The sequence below is a fragment of the Neopsephotus bourkii genome, unplaced genomic scaffold (genome assembly GCF_033783945.1).
Source record: "Neopsephotus bourkii isolate Nb327-2 ecotype Australia unplaced genomic scaffold, CSIRO-AGI_Nbou_v1 NB_196, whole genome shotgun sequence".
NCBI lineage: Eukaryota > Metazoa > Chordata > Aves > Psittaciformes > Psittacidae > Neopsephotus > Neopsephotus bourkii.
Genome location: NW_026900709.1, coordinates 10,794,596 through 10,820,223, shown reverse-complemented (window position 1 = coordinate 10,820,223; position 25,628 = coordinate 10,794,596). Strand labels below are relative to the sequence as shown.

Genomic DNA, 25,628 nt, shown 5'->3' with positions numbered 1-25,628 from the left:
CAGTGCGTTAGCAATGCTTTCACTAGGAAGCTGTATACAGGGAAATAAAAGGATGAGAAACTTGTGCCTCGACAAAGCGTCCTCCTAATTATATATGGTTTCATGTTCTGAGAGTAAATACTGACTCGATTTATAACAGAGCGAAACACGTAATCACGCCTGTCTCTCTCTTAGCTGATTAAGAAAGATTAATAGCAATTACGTGGTCAGAACTCTAGAACGTGTTTTCCATCCGGTTGTTCATGTACACCCTTTGTCATTCCACCCCGCTTCCAGAAACTGCCGACGACTACTAGACTGCTAGTTCCCTCCGCGCCCGCGGCAGCCCAGAAGTCAAGGGGAGGCCCACCGCCTGCCCTGAGAAGTCACCCACAGATCCCAGATCTCGTCAGCACTGAGTTTCACCTCTGCGGCAGTTGCCTCTCTTCTCTCCTGCGCCTGAGCCTCCATAGGGACAGCAAACACGGCCCCAGCTCTATGCTTTTCAGAGGGCGAGAAGTTTCCCTGCCTTTCCCAGCGGAGCTACCACAACTTGTTGCCCTCCCCGCCGCAGACAGGGCTAAATGTCTGTAATACACAACCGCGGAGCGGCAGAAGCCGGCCCAGAGAGGCAGGGGCAGGGGCTGGGGCAGGGAATCGTCTTCTCTGCTTTCTCCATTTCGAGCTCTTCGCGCTGCTGCAACTTCCATCTCGACGCAGATGGAGAGTCTAGAGAGGCGACAGAAGGATTTGCCACAGTATTGGGTAGTCACCACCAGAACAGCCGTCAGCATAAGCAAATGCTGCCTTTTAACTAGTCTGCCTTACCACGACACGGACTGACACTGCAATGGTATAAAAGCCACATCTAATGAATGTCAGGTTTAGCATCTTGTGCTGCACACAGCCCTGGTGCCTTTTCCTGGCTGGTAGCGATATAGTGGGGGGGGGGGGGGGGGGGGTTGTGGCTAAAGCAGGGATCTCCCATTGACCGAGAGCTCAGTGGAGCCGGGGTTCCCTTCTCCCCTATAGCAAAGACCTCCTACTCCATACATGTCCGGGAAGGAGGGAGGTGTGGAGGATGGAATACAAAAACCGTGCTGGGGTTTTCTTCACCCTGCCGCAAACACAGCAATGAGCTGGGGTATGTTTCCCCGGGGAGCCAGTCAGATCCCTGCCCTCGGCTTCGACCAGAGCCCGTATATGCGGCTTCAAAAGTGCCAGCGGAGGTCCTTGGTCCTTCGCTGGCCCTTTTGAAGCTGCAGGCAGGAGGAAAGGGGGGATGAAAGCGGCGGGGGCGAGGCTGGCCCGCAGGGGCATCTCCGCCGCCCGCCCGCCCAACCCCTCCCCAGCGCCGGGACCGCGGCGGGGCGGGAGCTCGGTGGCGGGGCGGGGGTGGGAAGGGGGGGCCCTCCGCCGGTGCGGACCGGGGGGCTGCGAGGCGAAAGGGGCAGTACGGGCAGCGGGAGGGTCACATGCTTCGACAGCAGCCTATGAGCAGCCCCCCGGGCTGCGGCAAACTAATCTGGAGCCGGCCGCCCCCACCCCCGTCCCCCCTCCCAACCTGGACTTCGTTTTTATAAACGTACCGCCAGGATCCAACCTGTTGGAGGCAAATAACCATTTGCATCATGCCCGGCCGGGGACCGAGCCGCCGCCGCCAGCGATGTGCAAGGCCATGAGCAAAGCAGCGAGCTGGGAGATGGACGGACTGCGCGGCGACAGCAGCGGCGGCGGCGGCGGCGGCAGCGGAGCCCCAGGGCAGTGCCGTAATTTTCTCTCCTCGCCCGTTTTCGGGGCTGCGCACACGGGCCGAGCGGCCGCCGCCGCCGCTGCCGCCGCCGCCGCCTCGGGGTTCGCCTACGCCGGCGGAGGGGAGCGCTCGGGGGCGGCGGCGAGGCCCGATCCCCCGGCCAAGGACTGCCCAGGCTCCGCCGCGCCGGCCACCGCCCCTGCGCTCGGCTATGGGTATCACTTTGGCAATGGATACTATAGCTGCAGGATGTCCCACGGGGTTGGGATCCAGCAAAACGCCCTGAAGTCTCCCCCCCATGCCTCCATTGGCGGCTTTCCTGTGGAAAAGTACATGGACGTCTCCAGTCTGACCAGCACGAGTGTCCCAGCCAATGAAGTCTCCTCCAGGGCGAAGGAAGTGTCCTTCTACCAGGGCTATACAACCCCCTACCAGCACGTTCCTGGGTACATAGACATGGTCTCAACGTTTGGCTCTGGGGAACCGAGACACGAAACATACATATCAATGGAGGGCTATCAGTCTTGGACTCTGGCTAATGGCTGGAATAGTCAGGTTTACTGTGCCAAAGATCAGACACAGAGCTCACACTTTTGGAAATCGTCCTTTCCAGGTACGAGAGGGAGAGAAATGGTCTGACCTGCACCCCCCCGCGCCTCCTCCGCCTGCCAGTCCCCTCCCCCGCCCCTCGGGCCGCAGGGGCGGCCTGCCGAGGTGGACACGCCGCACAGGCACAGAGAGGAAAGACGAGGGGACGGTGGATTTTCCTTTTTCCTTCCCCCACCCCACCCCCGAGGAGACCTCACCCTCTGCTTTCCACTCCGCGGGACAGACCCTGGAGCCCCCCCGCGGCCCAGCGCCAGGGTCCCGGTCCCCGTCCCCGTCCCGGGGGCACCAGGGCGGCCGCGGGCTCCTTATCCCGCTGCCTCTTCCCTCGGCGGCTGCTTTTGTGTTCGTGTTCGCAGCTTGCAGGACGGTGCTCGAAGGCTTGCAGTCCTCTGTCTCTCCGGCCGGCGACTGACGCGGCCCCAGAGCACTTAAGAGGCTGGAAGTAAATGAGGGCACAGAGGCACAAACCACATGCAAACAAACCCGGGGAAACACACACCAAAGCGAGTTCTCTGTGTGTGTGCTGCCAGCTACGACCTGCCCTCGGCCCCCCGGCCAAAGAAAGCCCCCGACGTCCTGCACTCTCGCTAGCGATGCATGCCTGAAAAGTGATGACAGTCCATCAAGGTCGTAGTGCTTTAGTAACGCGCAAATAATGTGGCAGTGTAAATAACAATAAACTGTAAACAACCCCGCATTATTTATTTGCCCGTGAAGCCAGTGCCCAACAAGTATTGGTTAAGCTTTAAACGCCTGTAATAAAATTCTAATTTTTCACATAATGTCTTTTACCATAGGGGACGTTGCACTAAACCAGCCCGATATGTGTGTCTACCGGCGTGGGAGAAAGAAGCGAGTGCCCTACACAAAACTGCAGCTTAAAGAACTCGAGAATGAATATGCCATTAACAAGTTCATTAACAAGGACAAGAGGCGAAGGATATCCGCAGCAACAAACCTGTCTGAGAGACAAGTTACCATTTGGTTTCAGAACAGGAGGGTGAAGGATAAGAAAATAGTCTCCAAACTGAAAGACAATGTATCTTGATCTATTAGTTGTGGACAGTGGTGGATATATAAACTCAATTTACGACCAGCTAAAGACTTTTGGAAAGACTTGAAAATATATTTAATTTTTTTTTTTCTCCTTCCAGCGGTGGTGAAATTTCGGGAATTGTTTTCCATGTAAGTCAGCGTTTTTCTCTCAGTGGAAGGGAGTGCTGACAAGTCTTGAATTATAGTTCTGTTTCTTCCTTTTGAAAACAATAATAATAATAATATTAATTATATTTTCTGTTCTTCCCTCTAGGCCAGTATAAACGAATTTAAATATGTTGAACCGTTGCAGTTATAACTTTCTTAAATGCTTAACTCTTTGGGGGGTTCTGTATTTTATTTTTTTTTCTGAACAACAGTCAGTGCCAAAAAGTGTCAGTTTTGATTTGGTATCGTAAACTTCAAAACACACCGACTGAAAAAAATATCAATTGGAAAACGCAAGAAATCCGAAGTCCGGACCCGTGGCTGCACCCGGCTGCTGCCAAAACCCACCGAGAGCCCCGGGACCCGGAGGGAATCCCGAATTGCGTGAAGGGGTAACGCCTGCAGCCAGGTTTTGTCTTTTTAGAGGGAAGGAGAGTATATCCGAGCTGATGCGGGGCGAGAAACACAGTGCCGGGCATCTCCCACCGCGCTTCCTGCTTTCGTAGGTTTGGGTTTGATTGGGGTCGGTTTTTGTTTGTTTTGGCGTTTTTTTTTAGAGTGTGGCTTTTTTGTTTGCTTGGGGTTTGTTTTTTTTTTTAGAGGGGGGTTGTGGGTTTGTGGTTTGTTTGTTTTTTGGAGGGGGGTTGTTTGTGTTTAGGGTTTTGGTTTGTTTGAGATTTTTGGGGGGTGGTGTTTTTTGGGGTTGTTTTTTTTTTTTTTTTTTGATTTTTTTTTTTTTACTTTTGTGTGCTTCCCTGCGGTTCCATAGAACTCTATGAAATACTTAGAAGTATTTCATATAGTTCATATTCCCCGGTTTACAAAGGATCAGGCTGTTCCCAGCTATTCGTGTCCAGCCGCTCCTCGGAGGAGCCGGTGGGGGCACCTCGGGGAAGCGCTTTCTTTTCCCGGGACTGACGGGCCGGTTTGTCCTGCAGCCCTTCGAGTATAAACCTGCGCAGCCTCTGTGTAAAATGCCCGCTCCAGCTTATTTGACCCCTTTCTTCTGCCATGGCTCTTAAAAATTAAAATAACAAAACCAAAAAAAAAACCAAAACAAACTCCTGGTCGGAGAAGTGAAGTTCACCGCTAACTTTTAATTTACAAAACTAAACGGGTGTTAATGACATAAGCAATAAATAAGGAATTTCAAAAGATGCCGTAATTTATATAGGCCGAAAGGCCAGTATTTCGTCGGGTTTTTATTATTTTAAACCTAGTGTGCATGTTAAGATATACACAGGGTGATCAGACACGCTAGTGAGCTACTAAGAGAGAGAAGCGGTATCTCTCTGTTAATGTGCCTCGTCTAATTATTAAACTGTGTGTGTTCCGAACTAGTATTATTTATTTTAATATCCTATTGCTCTAAACACTTTGATTACCAGTGTATGTGTGTAAGACCTACGGTAAGGCTCTTTCTCCATAAACCATATCTTTTCTTGTCTTCAAGTCTCCTTTTACTTTGTGCTAGAATTATTGGCTGTTCCAAGCTGTTAACAGTGTTGCCAAACTGATTCTGAACCGTCCTTAATAAAATTATTTCTTTTCGATATATATATATATATATAAACGAGAATACAAAATTCGCCTTCTTCTTGCAGCACGCCGTTTCGCGAGTTCCAAGTTTGCCTGGGATCTTTCCAGGACCACTTAAAGACTTTGGTTCTTGGGAAAGGAGAGTTAGATACGATGCGAAGCACGCTGAAGTAGGGAAAGGCGTCTCCGGGATCGCTTTTCCGCCGGGGAAGGGTTTGGGGAAGAAAGAAGTACTGCCGGCGGAAAATATCCGAGGTGGGAGGCAACGGGGTGTCTGTCTTTCCCTCTCCTCCGAGCCCGGCTCTGCCTGCCCGGTGCCTAGGGCGGCCCAGCGCCCCTCAGTTTCCCCTCCCAAGCTGCCCTTTGCCGATGCTCCAACGGGCCTCCTCAGCGAGGGAGCTGCCGGCCCATTTCGGCACCCCTCCGTTCGCTCCGCAACCGGCTGGCTCCATTGGGGTCTTATCTTCCACCTCCTCCAACCTCTTCCTTCCCCTTTCTCTTCCGCTTGCACATTCACGGGTTTTGAAAAGTTTATTTTCCCCGAACGGATGGGGAAAAAGTCCATATCGGAACATTTCAGATTTTATCGCAATATGCATTTTTGTTTGATTCTGAGAACAGACGATACTTGTGGGACACATCATTTAGGTACCTGGAACGGCCTTCTCTGCTGGTGCAGATATGTTTTCCTTGAATATTTTAAATTCTTCTTTCTCCCTTTCCTTGACACCTCCCCATCCTCCCTACTTTGGTCCTATTAATTCCGGAGTAGTTTTTCCTCCCGAGGAGTCTCCCTCTGGCTGGACACTGCCAGAGCTCTAGTGTTTCCCGGCAGCGGAGCCGTCACGGGCTGTTCCGTTTCTCCTTCCAGGCTTAACCTTTGGCTTTGCCGGACTCCGGGCTTTCAGACGACGCAGCTTTGCCAAGGCCAAAGCTCCCTTTCCAGGGCAGGAGGAAGCACGAACTGGCTGGCAAATGGGTACCAGATGGAGAGGAGTCACCTTTTAGTTTTGTAACAACGTGCAGAAACGTTAAGAAACCAGCAGCCACAGCCGGGAGGAAGGGGAGGCCAGGGCTGCGGTCCGAGACACAGCAGCCGTCCACCTACCAGTGCAGATTGAAAGACTTTTTCAAGCCTGGAGCTGGGTCATTGACAAAGGTTATTCAAAGCTCCGGCAGCCTGGGCTCTTCCAAGCTCTCACGGACCCGGCAGGGCCCTGGTACTCCGCGCTTCACCCAGAGCGGACGCGGAACCTCCGCGCAGCCGCAGCTGCAGCCGGGCACAGCCGGCCGTGCTTAGAGAGAAGGGCATAACGCTTCGCCGGAAATGTAGTGCGCATTAGTACAGATAATTGATATGTACCTCGACAAAGTGGTTTGCAAATGCGCAGTGGCACGATGATGCATTGCAGGCCGGCCGCCTCGCCTGCCCCGCAGCCACCATAGAGCTTTCTTGGCTCCTGTCAGGCAGCGCTATTTCCCAGCCATGTCTGAGGCAATCCTGCCATCTCCTGGACAACCCCCGGCATAGGCAGCGGAAGCCTTAGCCTCGCTTCAGGAGCCGCGTTTTCGAGTAATAAACGAGCGAGGGAGACTACTCGGTCACACGCAGAGAAACCTTCATCTGTAAGCTTGAAGAACATGTATGCCAGTGAAATCATAGCGTGTGGTCAGCTCTGATGTTCAGGCCGACCCTGTTGCCTACTTAAAGAAAAAAACAAAACTAAAGAGCGGAAAGGAGCGTGTGAAAGCCTCCCTCCGGGTCGCTCTGTTCCTCAGCGGTGATATTTCCTGTACAGACACAGGCAGGGGGACACCCGCGGCATTCTATCGCCGCCCCCCAAACCAGAAGCCGACTGGGGCTGAAAAAACCAGCACCAGTGCGTCCGAGGCTCTCCGCCCCGCGGCAGCGGCCAGCCGCCCCTGCAACAAGATGTTGCTGTCAGTGCTTTTCCCTGCAGGTTTAAACATAAACATCACTTTCCGCAGCTGTGAGTGTCTCCAGCTACTCACGATTTTTCTTTTCTTTTCTCTTTTTTTTTTTTTTTTTGTTTTTTTATTAATTAGCAATTACAGATGAGTTGAGCATTAATTGAAAGCTCTGTTTTCCCTAACCTCATAAAAGCTAGTTTGAAGTGTCACCTTTCTTTCCGGTAACTGGGAACTCACATCCATTCCCTGTGTTTATTGCGGGCTGAAAAAAATACAGTCTTTGAGCACAAAAAGTTCCTTCTGTTTTCTGAGAAGCGAAAATCAGAGTCAGCTTTTTCGTAAAAGGCGATTATGAAAATAAACTGTTGCCCATCCTCATGGGGAGAAAAAAAGTAGAAAACAACTAAGCTAATAAGAGGGAGATTCAATTGGTAGACATAACTCAAACAATAAAAATTAAAGGCAGTGGTCAGTAATATCCTCCAGCGGTGCTTGTGTGGTCCTGTGTGGTCTAGGAGGGAGCAATCATTTAAAGCTTTCTTCCAGGGCAATGAAATTACTGCAGAATTTACCCCAACTTCCCATTAAACAGAAAGATGAATTTGATTAGGAGAATGTCAAGAGGGGCAGCGTCTCTGATCTCAGAGTAGAAATAAAACCAAGATTAAAACTATGATTAAGAGGACAACAACGCAGAAAATTAGCCCTACCTGTTAACTAGGTTCAGGTTTTTAATCGAGATAATGAAAGTGGCTAGATCCGGGCATTAAGACTGTTGAAGATGGGCTCCCTCAAACTCGGGGAGATCCTATTGGAAAAGAGGCAGGGGACAGAAAGGTCCGGTCCGGGTGACGAATGGGCCTTCAAAGGCGCCGTGGGGCGGCGGCACCGGAAGGTTTCCAGGAGAGTGGATCTCTGTTGGGCTCCGGCAGGGTGCTGCTCCCCGAGTCACCCAGTGGCTTGTCCCCTGCGGGTGCCTTTGGGTGAAGCACACGGGGCCTTGGTTTCTCTCTGTGGGGAGAACACCGTCTGCCGACCCTCATGGTCTGGGAAAGGACACGAACAACCTCCTGGGAGGATACTCTCAAATATGATTTTATTTGTACTTACTCCGGTGTAACGGGGAAAATAGGAGAAATAGTGGAATAACTGGGGTGTTTCTGATCTCTTCAAAATGTAAAAATATGTATAAGCTCCCCAAAACAGCACCGTAATAACACAGTAAGGGATAATTTTCTCTTCAGGAGAGAAAAATTCCTCATATGCAGCTTGGGAGATAGCAGCAGGGTACCCAGCCGTTCTGACTCTGCTCTGCCCACCGCTACATTCCCATCCTCTGCTGCAAAGAACCGGCCAGTTTCTTTTTTGCAGTCTTTCTATTCTGTTTGAATGTTTGTTTTTCTGTTTGTTTATTTCGGGGGGTCGCTCAAGTAATTCCGTGTTGTTGCTGCTGTTATTCAGTCTGTTGGTGTTTGTTTGGTTGTGGTTTAAAGACAGAATAAACTGCGGGGTTTAGAGGTGGTGTTTAAAATCTTGCCTTCTCTTCAGAGTGAAGATGAAAGGTAAAAGGGGTAAAAAGGGCAGACGTGCGTACCTAAGAGAATACTAGTCATTAGTGCACCAGAATGACGATCATGGTAATAACCGAACAATTAAGAATTTAATTGCAAGCATATGCAGATGCATATCATGTTGCTTGCAAATAAAACAAACGCGTATATAAAGCGGACATAATGCGTATTCTGCGCACAGACACACACACACACAGAAGCACAAGGTGTGCTCATCTGCACAGAAGCAGAAATACATCTGTGTGTCCTAAGCACTCGCATCTACTGGAAAGGAGACATCGTAGGTTATTCCGAGCCCGCTGTGCACACTTCTATAGCGGTGATAGTTTTCGCCACAGCAGCTGCCCAGGCCTTGGGGAACTCCAGACTCGGGGGTGCTGCCCGGCCCTGGAGGGGATCTGTCAGCTCTGGAGGGGCTCCGCCAAGCAGGGGCTGCGCCGGGGGCTGCCCTGTCCCTTCGGCAACTCTGCAAATGTTTAGTTTCCTCTCATCTCGCTAGCGCCGCAGATTTGCCAGCCAGCCCCGGCCACTTTTATAGAAGCGGAGACCATGTTTTCCCCTCCCCCTTGCGAGCTCGGTATTTTCATATTTCAAGTGTTATCATAAGACTTTTTAAAAGGGAAAAAAAAAAAAAGAGAGACGGGGAAAAAAAAGGGGGGACTCTGTGGCTCGGTGGCTGGAGGCGGTGCTGAAATTACCGGCTTTGAAGAACCTGTCTGCAAAGTTTCGTCCAATCGTTTCAGGCTTTCCGCTTATTCCCTGTTGTAACTAAATACTGCTGTAAGAACAGCTGAAGTCCTTTGTTGGAAATGTGTGATCGCAGTCTCTACAGATCTGGCTACGTTGGTTCTCTCTTGAATTTGCAATCTCCAGATTCCTTTTATTTTCCCAATTTGCGGGCTAATGGCAGTCAATTGGCGGCTCTGCCCACCATTTCCTACCCCCGGAGCTCGATCCCCTGGACTTGCTCAAGTTCGTGCGCAGCCCAGCCGCAGAGCCACGCGTTCGGCGGCGCGGCGCAGCCTTACCTCCCCGGCTCCGTTCCAATCAACATCAGCTCCAACGGCAACAAAGAGTGCCTGGAAGACAACAATAAATATTACGCCCACGATGCGAGCTCCAAACAAGAGGAGAGATGCAGGCAAAGGCAATCTTTTGCAAATGACCCAACTGTTACTCACGCAGCCAACTTAAAGCCCGTTAAGTATGACCACTCGAGCCTGCAGAGGGGTTTGCATGGCTCGGCTGCTCTTTTTGAAGTGAATTCCTGCACTTCCAGCTTAAAGGAGGACATCAAGAATTCCGTCAACTTGAACCTGACAGTTCAGCCAGCAGCAGTCCAGTCATGCCTCAGACCTTCAGTGCAGGATGGTATGCCTTAAATATCTCGCTTTAGCTAGAGGAGACCTAGCGATACTTACTTTCTAGGAGATGCTTCTAATTGCTCTGTAACAACACCCCCCCACCCCCCCCCGTAACCCATTCGGAGCGATAATCGCTTAATCCGACTCGGATGTAGATAGCAATTGCGCTGTCAGATGTGCTTTGCCCGATTTGCCGACCTAGTTTAGTCCTGTTATATTGCGGGTGGTTTGGTTCGGTTTGGTTTGGTTTTTTTTGTTTTGGTTTGGGGTTTTTTTTTGCATATTCTTTCTAATGCCCAGACCTGATCCACTAAATTATCGACGTGTTTGTTGTAGGTTTGCCGTGGTGCCCCACCCAGGGGAGATCAAGAAAGAAACGGAAACCTTACACAAAACAACAAATTGCTGAATTGGAAAACGAGTTTCTCCTCAATGAGTTTATTAACCGACAGAAGAGGAAAGAACTATCAAACAGACTGAATTTAAGCGATCAGCAAGTTAAAATTTGGTTTCAGAACCGGCGAATGAAAAAGAAAAGAGTAGTAATGCGGGAGCAGGCGCTTTCTATGTACTAGAGCAGAGTCTGCCCGTTCCTGCATAAACTTGTGCCCGGAGTGTTCACCCCTAGAGTAGAGCGTATTCGTGAGTCAAACGCGGGGACTGCGGTTTGTGGGTTGTTTTTGTTTTTACCGTTTAAACCAAGTTCTCGAAATGCGTAGGATCTTTTCGTAAATTGGCAGACGCTGAGTTCTTAGCCAAAACAAAGAAGACAAGCCGGACCAGCTGGAAACCTGTATTATCAGCTTTTAACCTTTCTTTCTCCATTTATATATAGTTCCTCATGCTTCTTACCCTCTCTTTCCTCGGAGAACGAGTGGTGCTAAACTAAAATCGATTTCTTCTATCTGTATGTAAACACCATTTTGCAGCAAAAATAAAGGAATAACGCCTAGTAAAGACGTCAGCTCTGTGAATCCTGGCCGCTCCCTTCATCTGCTGCTCTGCACGCCAGGGCAAGCCTGCGGCGCCGGCTTGTTTTGTGGTTTGGAGTAACCTGCTCGAGCAGCGATGGGGAAAGTGGTTAGCAAATAAACATTTTTCTTTTTTTTTTTTTTATTTTCTTTTTCCTTTTTTTCCTTCCACCCCCTGCTTGGAGCTGCAGATCCGGCTGCAGCCTGGCAGAGAGGGCATGTGACACCCGCGCAAGGCCAGAGCGTAACCTGCGCGCCGGCTCTGTTGTGGCATCCACTCACGCTTGCCCGACGGCAAGGGCACGGACCTGGGTAATGGGTGGAGGGGAGCCTGTGTGCGGTGTGGGGATGGGGGGAATTGCTGCTGCTCCTTTCCCCGGGTAGAGAGGAGCGGCCCCCCCTTGGGAAGATGCGCCCGGCTGCCCCCGCCGTGCGCCAGACGGACACCGGGGGAGCGCGGAGTACCGCGGAGGAGGAGCAGCAAGGTCCGGAGCAGGCAGCCTCCGAGGCGTCGTCGCCGGTGCCGCCCCAGGTGGCCGGGCCAGGCCGGGCCCTGCCCTTTCAGCGCCGCTGACTTTGGCCTTGCCCAAGCGCTGCCCCAGACAAACAGGCGGAGGGAGAGCGGGCGGTGTTGAGGCCGCAGAGGACTGGGGTCGGGGCCTGGGCTGGAGCAGTGCTGCGGGGAGCCGGCGACAGCCTCTCACCCCGAGGTGCTGCAGTCGCAGGAGAGGGGAGAACCAGGAGTGTTTGGTGGGTTTGATTATCTTGAGGGACGGTCCCCATGGCCGTTTCAGCAGTCTTTTATGACGGAAATGGAAGACCGTTTTCAGTTTTTTTCCCCAGATATAAACCTCAGAGGATAACCCAACCAGAGGGGCTGGGACCATTGCCCAAGCCGTTTGATTATTGTTTTAGGATGAGAAGGAAATCTATTTTCCCCGCATCTTGCTGACAGGCTTTCTCTGCCGGGACCCACCAGGTTCTGCAGCACCAGAGGAGCCAAGCTGGCCGGAGCTGCAGAGATGGGGGAAATGCGGGTGTTACTGCCTTGGTCTGGTACTTCAGAAAATAAATAAAAATAATTTTAAAGATCACGGAATTTTAGGGCGGGATTAAAACTCCTTTTGGCCTCAATTTCCACATAAATATGTTTCTAATGAAGAGGCGTTTCCACACACAAAATCTGTGGTTGTTTCCCGCAACACTAATAATAATAACGCTGGCAGAGCCTGCGTTATTTTCTGGTCTATAATGTAAATTCAGATATGGCTGTGCTGGGCGTACACAAGGCTAAACAACCAGAAGGAATGGCACAATGCAGCTACCTATTTACGCGGGGCGATTGCCTTCCTGAAGGCAATAAACTCATTATTTCATAAAAGGGTATATTTGAACTTCGTTCCTACCCACTCATTTTCTTGCGATGTCTGCTCACGAGGGCACTGTGGGACACATGATTTTGGATCCCTAAGCGGGCAGAGATGCAGTCATCTTCCCAAAAGCTTTCCAGAGATCCCCAAAGGTAATGTTCGGGTGGTGTTTCGGGAGGGAGAATGAAATCCAGCCCAACGCGGAGGTGGCATTTCTCGCTGTCCAGAATGGCCACCCTTGCCGCATTGCCCATTTCAGACAAAACCTTGCCTCGCCATGACGGGGTTGCTGCCAGGGGAAAGCAGGGGTACGGCAGCGCAGGGTGAGAGCTCCCTGAGGGCCGGGGTGAGCACCTGGGCACCCACAACCTGAGGCACCACCCCTCGGTCCCTCCAAGTCGTCGAGACTTCCAGCCTCGTGATGGGAGCTGGCGCATTGCGGACAATGGAAGTCTCTTCATTCTGTAGCGTTTCCCTAATTAAAAAAACTAGAAGCAAGCTCAGTGGTGCAAGCCAGGAGAAAAGAAAGAAAAAAAGAAAGAAAAAAAAAAAAAAAAGAAAAAACACCACCAAAACAGATAAAGCCTCTTTTCTTATTCTCTCCTGGAAATATATTCATTCGGCTACAGTCCATGAGAAATGGACCCTTTATGCCGTCATTCCCTATCCTAACTAGCCCCAGTACAGCCAGTCCCTTTATTACATGGATGATGTGGAATCTGAATAAGGTCCTCGGGTGAAAAGATGTGAAAGGCGATGTACTGTTTATCAAACTTATCTGACCCACGATGGTGGCTGACTGTAGAGCTTCTAGCTTAAAATCGCCTACGGAAGGATCAAAACCAGAGGAGGTAGGATCTGAACTGTGATGTGATGCTAAAGTACGTGTGTTATGTATCTCTGTATGTGCCTGTATACAGAGAGGCACATATTTCAGCAGCGCCCGTTGTGTGCAACCGTGTGTGCACATACACATACACACACGCAGACGTGCGTATCTGTGGGCTAAAACTGTTCACAGACACACAGGCGGTAGAAAATCGTGCGTGATTTCACGCGTGCCCATGCCCCAGGTTTCAACCGTTCCTCTGGAACAGCAGGCGACCACACACAACCACACACACACATACGCATGCACACGCACACGCGTGGCAGAGCTGCAAACACACAGTGCGCGCTGCCTGTGTGTCTCTGCCTGCGCGCACCCGCCTCACCCGCCCTGTGGGCACATGTATGCGCACACCCGTGTGCGGCACGCTGGCTGGGAGAACGTGCAGGAGATGCGCCCGGGTGAGGTGGATGTACCCCTCGCCCTCCGGCTGGATTATTTCGGGTGTCCTTTCGCCCCCTGTCCCTGCTTTGCGGGTACATGGGGTGCGGTGCGGGAAGGGGGGGAGCAGCGGGCACCCGCTTGTGGGGCCCACGGCCGCGTCCCCCCCCCCACCGTGCAGGCGGCCATCCATCCCTTTATTTATTCCAACATAAACATCTTTGCATTCCGACCGCAGCCCTAACGTGATAAAGCCCTTCCGAGGGGACTCTCCATTCCTCCTTGTTTGATAAGGCTGCAAACGCAACTCGGCTTGTTGGGAATGGCTCTGGATGCCTTTGTGCTTCCTAAAAGAGCATAAATAATTAAAGTTTGGCAGGGAGGAAAAGCTTTCTTGCAGAACTGTAGTGGCAATAAATGAAATGACTCAGAATCTCTTCTCCAGTCGGTTTTTACGAGAGCTGCCAGACAGTGTCTGTTCACGTTCTCCAGATACTAGGGGCGCCATAACAAAGTTAAGGTCAAGTTAGTGTCTTATCTTGGGTGGCACAAAACACCGCATCTTCTCCAGCCGGACTGGGTGTATTTTTCAAACCCGAATGTTATGCGAGTCGCCTTGATTTTCAAGGAGGGCTTTTGGAAATGTCACTTGGACCTGAATCGTTGGTAATTCCAGGCAACGGTTGCAGATGTTTCAAGACGCCTAACGGTAAAGTATTCGCCTGACTGTGGACATGATGTGCATTTATGTTTCTATGCTGTCTAATCTGCTTGAAGGGGAAAGAAAAAGAAGGAGGATATATATGTAATGCTCAGAGCTGGGCTGGGAACCGACCCCAGGGTGAAAATGCTGTGGCAGGCGGGGTCCCCCAGCTCTGCCTTATTCCAGCGGAGTCTCTGCTATGGTATTGGTCTCACATTCTCCAAGTTAGATTGCTCTTTAAGGGACTGTTTCCTAAAAGGGCTTAGTATTAACAAATCGTCGCCATGTCTTTGAACTTGAATTAGTTGAAACCGGTTGGCTCCTGCGCCAAAATTTAACTGATGCTAGGCTTGCTGCATCGAAAGGAAGGTGAAAGATTCTGGCTAAGGCGTTATTAGTTGTTTGAATGGGAAAGAAAATGAAGCTCCATAGGTTCCCAGAGCCATCTCTCTTGAGGAGATAGGCTATGAGAAACCTGGAGGCACAATCCAAACGGGTCCCTGCCCTGCTCTGCTGCAAGCTCGAGGTGGTAAGTGACACAGGAGCCATTTTAACTGCGCAGGCATCGTTTTTAGGAGGTTGTTCATGTGTTGCAACAGAATCGAAGGGGTTCGAAAGTTATTGATAAAAGAAGGGAGTGGTGGTTTTGTGCCTTGATTTCTTGTGATACCTTGCGAGGGTCTATCTGCTGCAACCAATGTGTGGTGTCTGAGATGGTTTGCAGGCGAGGCACCAAGACAGAAACCACCATATTGTACAAAGAACAGAAAAAATAAAGAAAGGGAGGAAAAGGGGGAATGAATTTCATCTTATCTGCTTGGCTTTGGTCTTTTGCTTTTTAGAAAGGGCAAGCTGGGCTGGGGTGAGGAAGCCCCTTGGGCAGCCCTAGCCTGCTCTGGGGGGCCGGAGGATGCGGGAGGGGCAGCGCCGGTGGTGGTGGGGTGGAGGGCAGTGTGTGGGGAGCAGTGTGAAGGGAGCAGGGTGCCTGAGGCAGGGAGCAGGGCGCTGGGGGCAGCCCGTGCTGCGGGGCTCCCAGCATCGAGACCCTCAGCGACGTGGAGCAGAGGTTGCGCTGAGGCGCCTGTCGCAGCGGGGCCGAGCCCTCTGTGGGCACCGCCGCCTTGCAGAGCCAGGGAGCCCCCGGGCCTTTCCCCCCTTGCCTGCGATCTGGGGCCAGTTCTCTACCTGCCGGGCTCCCTGCATGCTGTGGGACTAGGCGGCTGCCTTTCTGGAGGTGATCTGGGGCCTTCAGCCTGGCCGGAGCTCCCGGGGGTCGCCTAGGTCCAGCTGGTGGCCCCCTCGGTGTGGGGAGCTCCCTCAGATTTGGGGTGTATTTGGAGAGCGGCATGTGGCGAGGCTGCTCTGGCTATGCTGTACAGTGGTGGAAAAAAGGCATTCCCATAGAGAGCTGGCAAACGTATCTGGAATGAGGGATTGCTCGAGCATCGGGCTATTGCTGGCGCGTATTATTTATTCTCTCCTTTTTTCAGCCTTTGTGACCTGGGTTGTGCTCGTGTATGTAAAATAATACTTCAAGGCGAAAAAGAAAATTGGCAAAAATGAGCCCTCGAAGGCAGGGCGGCCGCGGGGCTGGCGGCTGTTGTGCATGTCACCCGCTCCCAACCCTGCTTTTCCCTTCCAATGAAAATGGACATTTTGGTGGGAGTTGGAGGCACGGGAACAGAGGTCACTTTGTGTGCTGCTTTGCTTCCCAAGGAAACCGTGCTGGGTGGACCTCTCTTCCCTCCCTAGCCCTCTGCTTTCCAGAAGAGCTCGAAAGTGTCTCCCTTTCATAAAAGCGGCTTCTGAGAGATGGTCTGTTTGCGTATTTCTGATCTCAGTTTGTCTCTGGCGCCCTGGCACAAGCGCGCACTGTTTAGGCTTGTAAGCGAGGGAAAATGAGGTGTTCGGGACTCGGGCTCTGGATTTTGTGACTGGTTCTGATTCAGCTGTGGATTGCTGGAGCCGGGCGGGCTGATCCACCCGTGCGAGTGGGACTTGTCTTTCCTGAGTGAATCACCACCCGCTCGCTCACCATCTGTGTAAGCGGCGATGGCCGGCGAGCATCGCTCCCGCTAACGAGGAGCTACCGAGCTCTAGAGCCGGGGGTGCCCGGAGGGCTCCCGCTCCCCGGGGGCTCCCTTCCCCGACGGGCGGGCCGGGCAGCGATGCGGGCGGGGGCTGCTCCCCGCGGGGCTCCGCTCCGGGCTGCAACGGTGGTGGGCAGGCACTCGCCCGGGCGGAGCGGCCCCAGGTGATCACCGGTACCACCGACGTGTACCTTCACCGCCGGGGGAAAGGCTGAGGGTGAAAACCGGCTGTATATTGTACAAAGGCTGCTCTCGCCTCTCCGTGCTGGGAGGGCTCTTTGGAGCGGTGTTAGGAGCCTTTCCGAGGGGCTGATATAGATATAAGGACATTTCTGCATCGCGTCACGTGACATAATTACCACTAGAATCAATCAAGATGAATTGCACGTCAGCACACGGTGGGGATTTTTTCTTAGTTGATCCTGTCCAAACCCTCTTGTGCAATAGATGGATCTTGTTCAATGCATTGAAGCCTCCTGGTTGCTTGCAATCGCAAAAAGGAAGACATGACTGAGTTTGACGATTGCAGTCACGGCACTTCCAATATGTATCTGCCAGGGTGCACTTATTACGTCTCACCCTCAGATTTCTCGACGAAACCCTCTTTTTTGTCGCAGTCGTCGTCCTGTCAAATGACTTTTCCTTATTCTTCCAATTTACCTCATGTCCAACCTGTGCGCGAAGTGGCATTCAGGGAATACGGATTAGAGCGCAGCAAATGGCAGTATAGGGGCAGTTATGCTCCTTATTACTCAGCTGAAGAGGTGATGCACAGAGACTTTCTGCAGCCTGCGAACAGGAGGACGGAAATGTTATTCAAAACGGACCCTGTCTGCGGCCACCACGGACCGTCTCCCGCCGCCTCCAACTTCTACAGCTCGGTGGGGAGGAACGGCATCCTGCCGCAAGGCTTCGACCAGTTTTACGAGGCAGCCCCCGGACCCCCGTACCAGCAGCACTCCGAGGGCGAGGGGGACGCGGACAAGGGCGACTTGAAAGCCCAGAACAGTACTTGCAGTAAAACACCTTCCAGCCAAGAGAAGAAAGTGACACCAGCAAACAGCGCTGATTCCCCTTCTGGTGAGACTGTTGCAGAGAAGAGCAACAGTTCAGGTAGGTATCAGTAGTAAATTGGGGGCAAGAGTACAAGGCCAACACTTTGTCAAGCCGCATTTTATGTGCAATTTTATAAGCATCCAAAGGATTTTATATATCCTATAAGATTTCCTTTACCGTTGTAAAGCGTGTTTACGATAGGAAACCAATTTAGGTGGGCTTAAGGTATTCTTGGAAGAGGATATTAATTGTTATTAAATTGTTGATTTGGAGGGGGGAGACGGGGAGATTTCACAGGTACTGCTCAGAGCTGCCTTCGGTTTAGAGCTTAAGATCTTCGTTTGTTTGGGGCGGGGGGTGGGTGAGAGGAGTTTGAGAAACTTGGAATTTTTCCAGCCCATTTAAATATCTCTCTGTGTTGCTCGAAGTGCTCTCTTTTAAGGAGAAGTTGGGAAATATTCGCTTTTTTGTTAACTCACCCAGAGAGCAAAAGCCCCGGGAATATTTTTTCTTTTAACTGTTAGAGGGCTGTTATCCAGGCAATGTGATATTGTCAAAGTCTGACCTCTTCCTAGCTGAGCGTGTTCGCAGCAGCACAAATCAGTTTCTTCTCTCTTGAATTTCAGCAATTCCCCAGAGATCAAGGAAAAAGAGGTGTCCCTATACCAAATATCAGATAAGGGAACTGGAACGGGAGTTTTTCTTCAACGTGTACATAAACAAAGAGAAAAGACTGCAGTTGTCCAGAATGCTCAACCTCACTGACCGGCAAGTTAAAATCTGGTTCCAGAACCGAAGGATGAAAGAAAAGAAACTGAACAGAGATCGACTCCAATATTTCACTGGGAATCCCTTGTTTTGAAAGGAGTAAAAAATTAAAAAAAAATAAAAATAAAAGAGAGAGCAAGAGAAAAGGAAGAAAGAAGAAAAACAAAGAATATCTCGGTCTCTTTGACCTGCCATCTGAATGCAAAAGTAAATTGGTTTACATGACACATCCACCCTGCGGAACTCAAAGTTTCATTTTCATATGCTACTCCACACACTGAATGGCCACTGGAGATTTCGGGGCTTGGCGGAGCAGATTCCTGATAAGGGAAAACTAGGGCAAATCCAACTGTCCACTCTCCAGTGTTTCTCGCCAAAGGTGCTTTATTTCCTCTCCCACAGTGCCAGCAATGGACCTGCAGTGTGTCTGGTAGTTTTTGCTTACAATTCATTGAGTTCTGGGGGGGGGACTCTGTTGTTGCTTTTGAGCTAGGGTAACACTTTCCTCCCTTTAAGTGAATGCGGTTTATTTAAGAGATGGTAAATGTACGTTCGCTATATATAAAATATATATATATGTTTCTATTGTCATCCAAAAGCATGGGCCACTGTCTTTTTCATGTGAATAAATGGTTTCTAGTAAAGTTAAGGTTATAACTTCCGTGCACTCAATGGATTTCCATCTCCAAAGGATTCTAGCTTTTCCCGGGTTAGAGCCAAGTTCAATTGAATAATAATGGGAAGCTGCCTAGTCGGGTTGTTTTGAACGCGTTTAAATCAGGATTAGTTTAGATGTGTAACTCTCTCTTTGTAGGTATGCGTAACCTTCTCTGCTCGCCGTGAGGCAGAGCCAGCATGGCTGGCTGTAGCCCACCACTTCTGATGGGGCTGCAATTACTGCAAACATCGAAAAAGGCTTTTATTTTTAATTAAAATAATAACAATAATTGTTAGTCTCACAGGAAGGCCAGAATCCCCAGAGTCAATGGCTGTTTACTTGTTAGTGAAGAGAGAGGCAGAAAGACGGAGGGCTCGGAGCGAGGCAGACAAGAGGGAGCTATAAACAATTGGCACTAGTTGGGGGGGGGAAAGAAGAAAGAAAAAAAAAGAAAAAAGAGACCCTTTTGGAGGCAGAGGGGTGGATCTCTTGGATGCCGTTCCTGGGGAGGGCGAGCGGAGCGCCGGGAGCGCAGCCCGCGGCCCCATCCGCGGCTGCGGCGGGCCCTGCGCGGGGGCCGGCATCCGGCAGGGCTCTGCTCCGCGCCGCTTTATCTTGCGTGACCTGGCTGGGCTGTTTACAAAACCTTGAACTGTCTAGACAACACCATAAAAACCGAGGTTCTAAACAGCTTAATTGGGTTATATTATACACCTTCTAGTGGGTGAAAAAGAGATTTCCGCAATGTGCAATAAAGGCGAGGAGTGAGGAAAGAATTTGCCTGTTTTGAATAGGACGAAGCGGCGGCTCTCACTACGCTTGCACGCAGGGAAGGCAAAAGTGCCCAAATAAGTCAGGAAAAGCCCGAGAATTCAAAAAACGGAGAAATAGAAGCGGAGGGAGGCATGACTTTTAAAAAAATTATTTTAAAACCCTTTAGCAAGAAAAACATAAGTGTATGCCTTTGAACTTCCAAAATGTCAAGGTCATCACCTTTAACCTTTCTGAATAATTAGGCGCCTTAAGGTTCCTCTGTTATTTTCAACCACCACCCACTCTCTCTCTCTCTTTCTGTGCTCCCTCCCTCCCTCTCTCACACACCCGCACAACCACACACACAGTTATTACCGCATAGCTGGACGGATTAGCAAATGCATCATAACGCAGAGAAAACCCCGGCCGGGTCGAGGTGAGCTTTCGGCGGCGGGCGGGAGCTTGCCCCGCTCTGCTCCGCGCCTGCCTTGGCCCGCCGACTCCCGCGTCCCTTGCCCTTCCCTTCCGCTCACAGGAATTCGACCCAGATCTCCCTTTTTTTTAGCTCTAAAAATAAACCAAAAAGGGTTTGGGGTTGGGTTTTTAGGTAATTTTTTTTTTTTTTTTTTGCTCAAAATGATAACAGGGGGCTGTAGGAAATGCTTCGTAATGTAAGGAGAAAGATGGTCTCTCTAGGAAGGTTTTCTGTAGCCGTGCGTTTCTCCACAAAGCCCATTAATTAAAAATGCGCGAAGCGGCGGGGAATTTCTCACAGCTTTTCGCCTGACCTTATAGCAAAATTCTTGCGTCTCTCCCGAGCCTTAATCCGCAGGACAAGAACGAGGCGTTTGATTTTTATGCTCCCTGCAGCGCTTTAACAGTCTACCTCAGCGGATTAATACGCCTTTAAAATGCTAAGACACCGCAAAAAAAGAGCCGCTGAAACAGAAACAACCCAGCATTAATCTTGCATAAACGCTCAAGGATAGCACGGTTACGTTTCTATTTAAAAAGAACAAGAGAAACCCGTGATCGGGAGCAGACGGAGCCGAGAAGAGAGAACCTCGGGAGAAGCAGGCGGGCGGCAGCGGCAGTGCGGGCCGAGGCCACAGGGGGGCGCCCCGAGGCGCTGCAACGCCCACAGCCGCCCGGCTCCCTGAGAATAACCTCACTGCTAATAAAATAGCTAATATATAAGTAACGATAAGATTTCAGGGCCTTCCAAATGAGAAAATAAAGCATCAAAAAGATTTATTAAACAAATAACCCATAACCGTGACGGGATGGAGAAATACGCCACTTTAAAGGAGAAGAAAAAAAAAAATTTGGTCGTAATCTTTTATAATGCATCCGAGCTTTAAAAAAAACCCACCATAATTTTAAGAAAGAAAAAAAGCCACCAAAACTCCAGTGATATCCCGAATTCGTTCCCTAGAACGAAAATCTGTTCATTCCTTTAAGGGTAGCCTTAACGCCAATGAAACAAAAGTAATACAAACCCCATGCGTTTCCACAGTTTATCTTCGGTTCTTAATCCAGGCTTTTCTTAAAATAAACCTTTAGGCACAGAAAGCATAATTTTTGAAACACACTTTACTTAAGGGGAGATTAACGTTAGATCCTAGAGAGGGCTTATTTTTCTAGAAAGACAGAGTGAGAGAGACTAAAGCAAAAAGGCAATCTTTTTAATATCCGAACACCACTTTGCCAAGGCATTGCTGAATGAAATCCCTCTCTTTAAAAGTACTATGGAGATCTATTAAAATGGAAGTAGAGATTAGAAAATTAAAGTGAAGCTTATGAATTTCCTGGATGCTCTCCAGTGACCGAGCATGTTCCTGTTTTTGTTGGTTTTCTTCTTTATATTTTCCCTCCAGTACGCACTTTTGGTCAGAATTCGAGGAAAGAAAGGGCTTCGCTGCTTTCTGCTTTTTTTTTTCAGAATTAATCGAAATCTATTTCACGTTGTTTCAGCCATATTCTACATTTTTTAAAGCCCCTTCTCTCATGAAAGCATTTGCTGGTACTTTGCCTGCTGGGTTGTTGGGGCTTGGGGTTGGTTTGTTTTTTAGAAGTTCATTGTTAACACTTTCCTAGAAATAGCCTTTCCGTCGGTAATAAAATGGCATTGTACAATCTGAAATCCTTGGGATCCCTGACGCCAAAGGTAGTCCTTACAGGCGCAGCCGGATCCCGAAGGAAAATCCCCAGGTCTCTCGGTGGAGATACCCATTTCGAGAGGGAAACGTTTAGCGAAGTTTTTGTGTTTGTTTTTCTTGGCTTGGGAGTGTTCCTTGTGAGCGTCCACACCAACCCCAAACCCATCAGGCTTCATGAGAGGCGATTTAACAACTCGCAGTTACAGTGAGGCTGAGTGCAGTGAATGTGAACGAGTGATGGGAGCCAGGATGTATTATTAAAAAAAAATATAATCTATATACCAGAATATGGAAACGCAGCTTCTTTTTTGAATCATAGTGTAAATGTGATGATTTTCCACCATTCTATAACCTCTTCTATTACCCCCCCCTCCGCCCTTTCTCTGTTTTATTCCTTTAGACAGAAAAAGCTGTGAGGTACTTCCAAGTATCTGTGGGCTTGTCCTTTAAGGAGAACGAAAAGGATTTTTGCTTATTTTCTGATTAAATTACACATGCGGCAGGAATCTGCCGAAAGATAAATATGCAGCCCAAATACCGAGGCTGAGGTCTGCATCTGGGGCCAACTTACAGGCTAAAATCTCGTCGTAGTAGATACTCACTTCTGTGTCCGCAGAAATATAGAAATACAATAGAGGAAGGGTTGAGGCTCCGGGTGAAGCTGAGAGGACAATCTGGGCTGCTGTGCGATCCCCACGCTCAAAAACACCTTTGAAGAAAAGGCCAACGTACTACTTTATTTATTTTATAAGCTTTCATATTTAGGAAGAGGCATAATGTCATCAGCATGTCGTCCTGTCCCCCCCCCGTCCCCTCTCCCCCGGACCCCCTCGGTCAAAAAATCCAGGGAATCTGAGCCCTCAGCCCAGACGCCGACTGTCTATGAAAATATGGCACATAGAAATCTGGGCAACGTGACAGTTGCATTATTAAAAGAAGAAAGGACACAATATCGTAGCCAATTTTTCCCCTCCCTGAAATAAAAACTATTCTTCAATCCCCCTGCAATATAACAGCATGGCATAAAATATACCATCCCCGCCTTTAAAGACACCTTAAATGAAATGCTGAAATCGAGTAAATGAAAGGAAATTTCCTAAAAGCTTCCTGGGTTCCAGCCTGGTTTTTAAGTAAGATATTTCCCACAACACCTTTGTTACTGAAGGCATCTGCAAAATATCTAGCCTGTTTCGTACCCCGCTCCCATCCCCCTTACATAATGAGACACAAACAGAGCAAATTGCAACTATGAAAATCCTCAGCACAGCCGAGAAAAGAAATAATAATCATATCACCAGTAATAAGGTTTAGGAAGATAAGGCAGTGAAAATTAAGCCCTGCTGCCACGTCTGGTAACCTCAAGTTTTAGCCCTGACATTTGCTAGAGGAGAAAACTGTAATGTCCACCTATGCTTTATTACAAACAGTGATTTACATCTACATGGACCCATTGGTTGGTTTTTTGTTTTTTTTCCTCCCTTGTTGGGAAAAATATGGGGCTCTGAGAGCCAAACCTTTATATTAATGTAGATTGTATATCTCATTTATTGCACAATATTGATTTATTTATTAATGTTAATTACTTGATTCCATTTTAATATGATTTAAAACAAGAATGACATTAAATGCCCAGAGCCTAAGTCCCCAGTTCCCCAGTGGCTCTCACATGTTTATTCAACTTCTATTTACATCAAACTTAAACTTTCCTACTGTTCATTTTCAATAATAAAAAAATGCTGCCCGCTTTTAAACCCCCTCATGATTTATCATGAGCGAAGGGTCTTACGGAGCCGTTTACCAGTCCTGAATACGATATTTAAGTCATTATCATCGCAACCATCAGCTGAGTTCCCGTGTAGTGACATGCGAGAAATGCATATTTTCAGTTGAAAAAATCAAAGAACCCTCATGTCTAATCAGGAGCCGAGCAGTCAGCTCCCCCAGCACCGGCCGGGCTGGCGTGGAAGGCAAGCGCAGCCTTTGCTTATTGTTTTAACTTCGCTGCCGGGCGAAACCCGCTGCAGAGCTCTGGGCTCACACTTCAGCTAGGATATTTCTGGGACCCCCTTTTCTGCAAGTGTAAATAAAGATTATGAAAGAGCCATTTGATGGGCATAAAATTCCTGATTAGATTTAACAGTCGAGTCTTAAACTGCGTCAAGGAAAATAGTATTTTGTTTCTTTAAACTCTGTGGGTTGTCCGGGCTGTTGTTGCAGAAGAGGAAATTGCTGGAAACCGAGGGGGGGATGCGGGGCTCGGAGGGAGCGTCGTGGGCTCCGCCGCAGCTTCTCCTCCTCCTCCAGAGCAGGGAAATCTTAGCCATGGCTCTGATAATGATCTTAACTTGCCATCCCGGCGGAGCTCGACCCTCGGCGCCGGCGGAGCGCGCCCGCGGAGGGGCCGCGCCAGGCGCAGGGGATGCTGCTGCGGGAAGATCTTGAGAGCAGCGACTATGCCGAAGGTAATATTTAAACTCTTAGGCGAGCCAGGAGCCGGAGACTGCAGCTATAAAAGACTCTGGCTCTTAACCTGACAATGATGTTGTATTTGAACAGCTGCGATAAGGTTTTAAAGGGTCTGTCTCATTGCCACAGCGAAATTTTAAATAGGGTTATTGTTTCCAGCAGTGCAAAGTGTACGGTAAAAGTGCAAAACATCCAAATGCCAAGGAAAGGGGGAAAATGCAAACCTACGCTGGTGGGTTTTCCACCGTGCGAAAGGCGTGTTTAAATTTTTTTAAGTCCTTCCACGTGCTGCCTGCTTTGGGGGACCTGAAAGGGCGTTTTGATGGTAGAAAGGCCCAAAATAAACAGGCGGGGGAATCCGAAACAAAAATTATCAAGAAGTTCACTTTGTCTGGATAAGAGTCCTTGACAGCACCAGCCCCAGATAAGAAACACCCCACTCTGAGTACAGTAAAAAAAAAAAAAAAAAAGAATTAAAAAAAAACCTACAAACCAACACACAAATACACACACACAAAAAAACCAACAACAAACAAACAAACCAAAAACCAAACCAAAAGAGAACACACCAAAAACACCAAAAACCCACCAAGAAAACAAGGGGAGGGGAAATAAAAAAAAGAGAAGCAAGGGAGAAAGAGTAATAAACAGTTTGCGCCGTCACTATTTAAACTGTAATAGATGCGGGTGTAGAGAGGGGTAGGAAGTGTGTGGGGGAAACAGTAAAACTGGTTTAAAATGTTGGGGCGGAAAACTCTGGTTTGCCATGTAAACAGTCGCTGTTGCCTTCGGTATTTCTTCTCTTTTTTATCATACAGATGCATTTGTCATTCTTCTTCAAATACAAAACAAGACAAGGAAAGGAAAAGTTGCTGGAAGAGTTGCAGTGAGGCTATGAGTTTCTGTATGTTTTTTTAATGAGCAGCACCACAGAAGGAGAAATTATCTTTATGATGCTTTCAGTTTCCAGGGCAAGTGAAAAACCCACTTTCTTTTTTTAAATTTTCTTTAATTTATTTTATTTTTCTTTTTTTTATTTTTTTCCCTTTTCCCAGGCGGTCTGGCGAGAGCATAGTAAAATAATTTTAGGAATGTGGCTTCCCTATAAAACTCGAGTTATGACAGAAGTCTAGCTTTTAATATTTGACAATTTGTGTTAAAACAAAAATTGACCTTCTCGGTTAGCAGCAAGGAAAAAAATCAATAGTATAATTTTCAATAATTCATAACGCGAACGCCATTATGCTAAATCTTAACTATTAATCTTATCCTTTACAAAGTCTGGATTGATTTGTTAATAAAATATCTTCCCGTGCGCGGCAACAGAGGGTATAACTCTGGAAAAAGCTTCAGAAGCAAGAAAATTACCAAGTAGCCCAAGAATGTAGATGAGGGTTTTATTGATCGCCCCTGA

The 25,628-nt window shown here is 49.1% G+C and overlaps 3 protein-coding genes and 1 long non-coding RNA gene across 4 annotated transcripts; all 4 read left to right on the top strand.

Moving 5' to 3' along the window:
- The first annotated feature begins 1,681 nt into the window (after nt 1–1,681).
- On the top strand, nt 1,682–3,455 carry HOXD13 (homeobox D13). The gene is made up of 2 exons (XM_061375852.1): nt 1,682–2,345; nt 3,139–3,455. Exons 1-2 carry the CDS (start codon nt 1,682–1,684, stop codon nt 3,387–3,389), a joined length of 915 nt encoding a protein of 304 aa, XP_061231836.1. The 3' UTR covers nt 3,390–3,455.
- A 5,012-nt stretch (nt 3,456–8,467) lies between these two features.
- HOXD12 (homeobox D12) lies at nt 8,468–10,892 on the top strand. Its single transcript, XM_061375839.1, has 2 exons — nt 8,468–9,957; nt 10,287–10,892. Exons 1-2 carry the CDS (start codon nt 9,396–9,398, stop codon nt 10,523–10,525), a joined length of 801 nt encoding a protein of 266 aa, XP_061231823.1. The 5' UTR covers nt 8,468–9,395; the 3' UTR covers nt 10,526–10,892.
- Nucleotides 10,893–16,518: 5,626 nt separating this feature from the next.
- Nucleotides 16,519–18,827, top strand: HOXD11 (homeobox D11). The gene is made up of 2 exons (XM_061375826.1): nt 16,519–17,467; nt 18,037–18,827. Exons 1-2 carry the CDS (start codon nt 16,861–16,863, stop codon nt 18,270–18,272), a joined length of 843 nt encoding a protein of 280 aa, XP_061231810.1. The 5' UTR covers nt 16,519–16,860; the 3' UTR covers nt 18,273–18,827.
- Nucleotides 18,828–23,382: 4,555 nt separating this feature from the next.
- Nucleotides 23,383–25,209, top strand: LOC133224369 (uncharacterized). The gene is made up of 2 exons (XR_009728843.1): nt 23,383–24,210; nt 25,033–25,209. It is a non-coding gene; the product is annotated as an uncharacterized LOC133224369 (long non-coding RNA).
- The last annotated feature ends 419 nt before the right edge of the window (nt 25,210–25,628 follow it).

Coding starts and splice junctions, on each gene's coding strand:
- HOXD13 (XM_061375852.1), top strand. CDS start 1,682: ATGGACGGACTGCGCGGCGACAGCAGCGGCGGCGGCGGCGGCGGCAGC. Junction 2,346..3,138: donor TTGGAAATCGTCCTTTCCAG/GTACGAGAGGGA, acceptor CTTTTACCATAG/GGGACGTTGCACTAAACCAG.
- HOXD12 (XM_061375839.1), top strand. CDS start 9,396: ATGTGTGATCGCAGTCTCTACAGATCTGGCTACGTTGGTTCTCTCTTG. Junction 9,958..10,286: donor CAGACCTTCAGTGCAGGATG/GTATGCCTTAAA, acceptor TGTTTGTTGTAG/GTTTGCCGTGGTGCCCCACC.
- HOXD11 (XM_061375826.1), top strand. CDS start 16,861: ATGACTGAGTTTGACGATTGCAGTCACGGCACTTCCAATATGTATCTG. Junction 17,468..18,036: donor AGAGAAGAGCAACAGTTCAG/GTAGGTATCAGT, acceptor CTTGAATTTCAG/CAATTCCCCAGAGATCAAGG.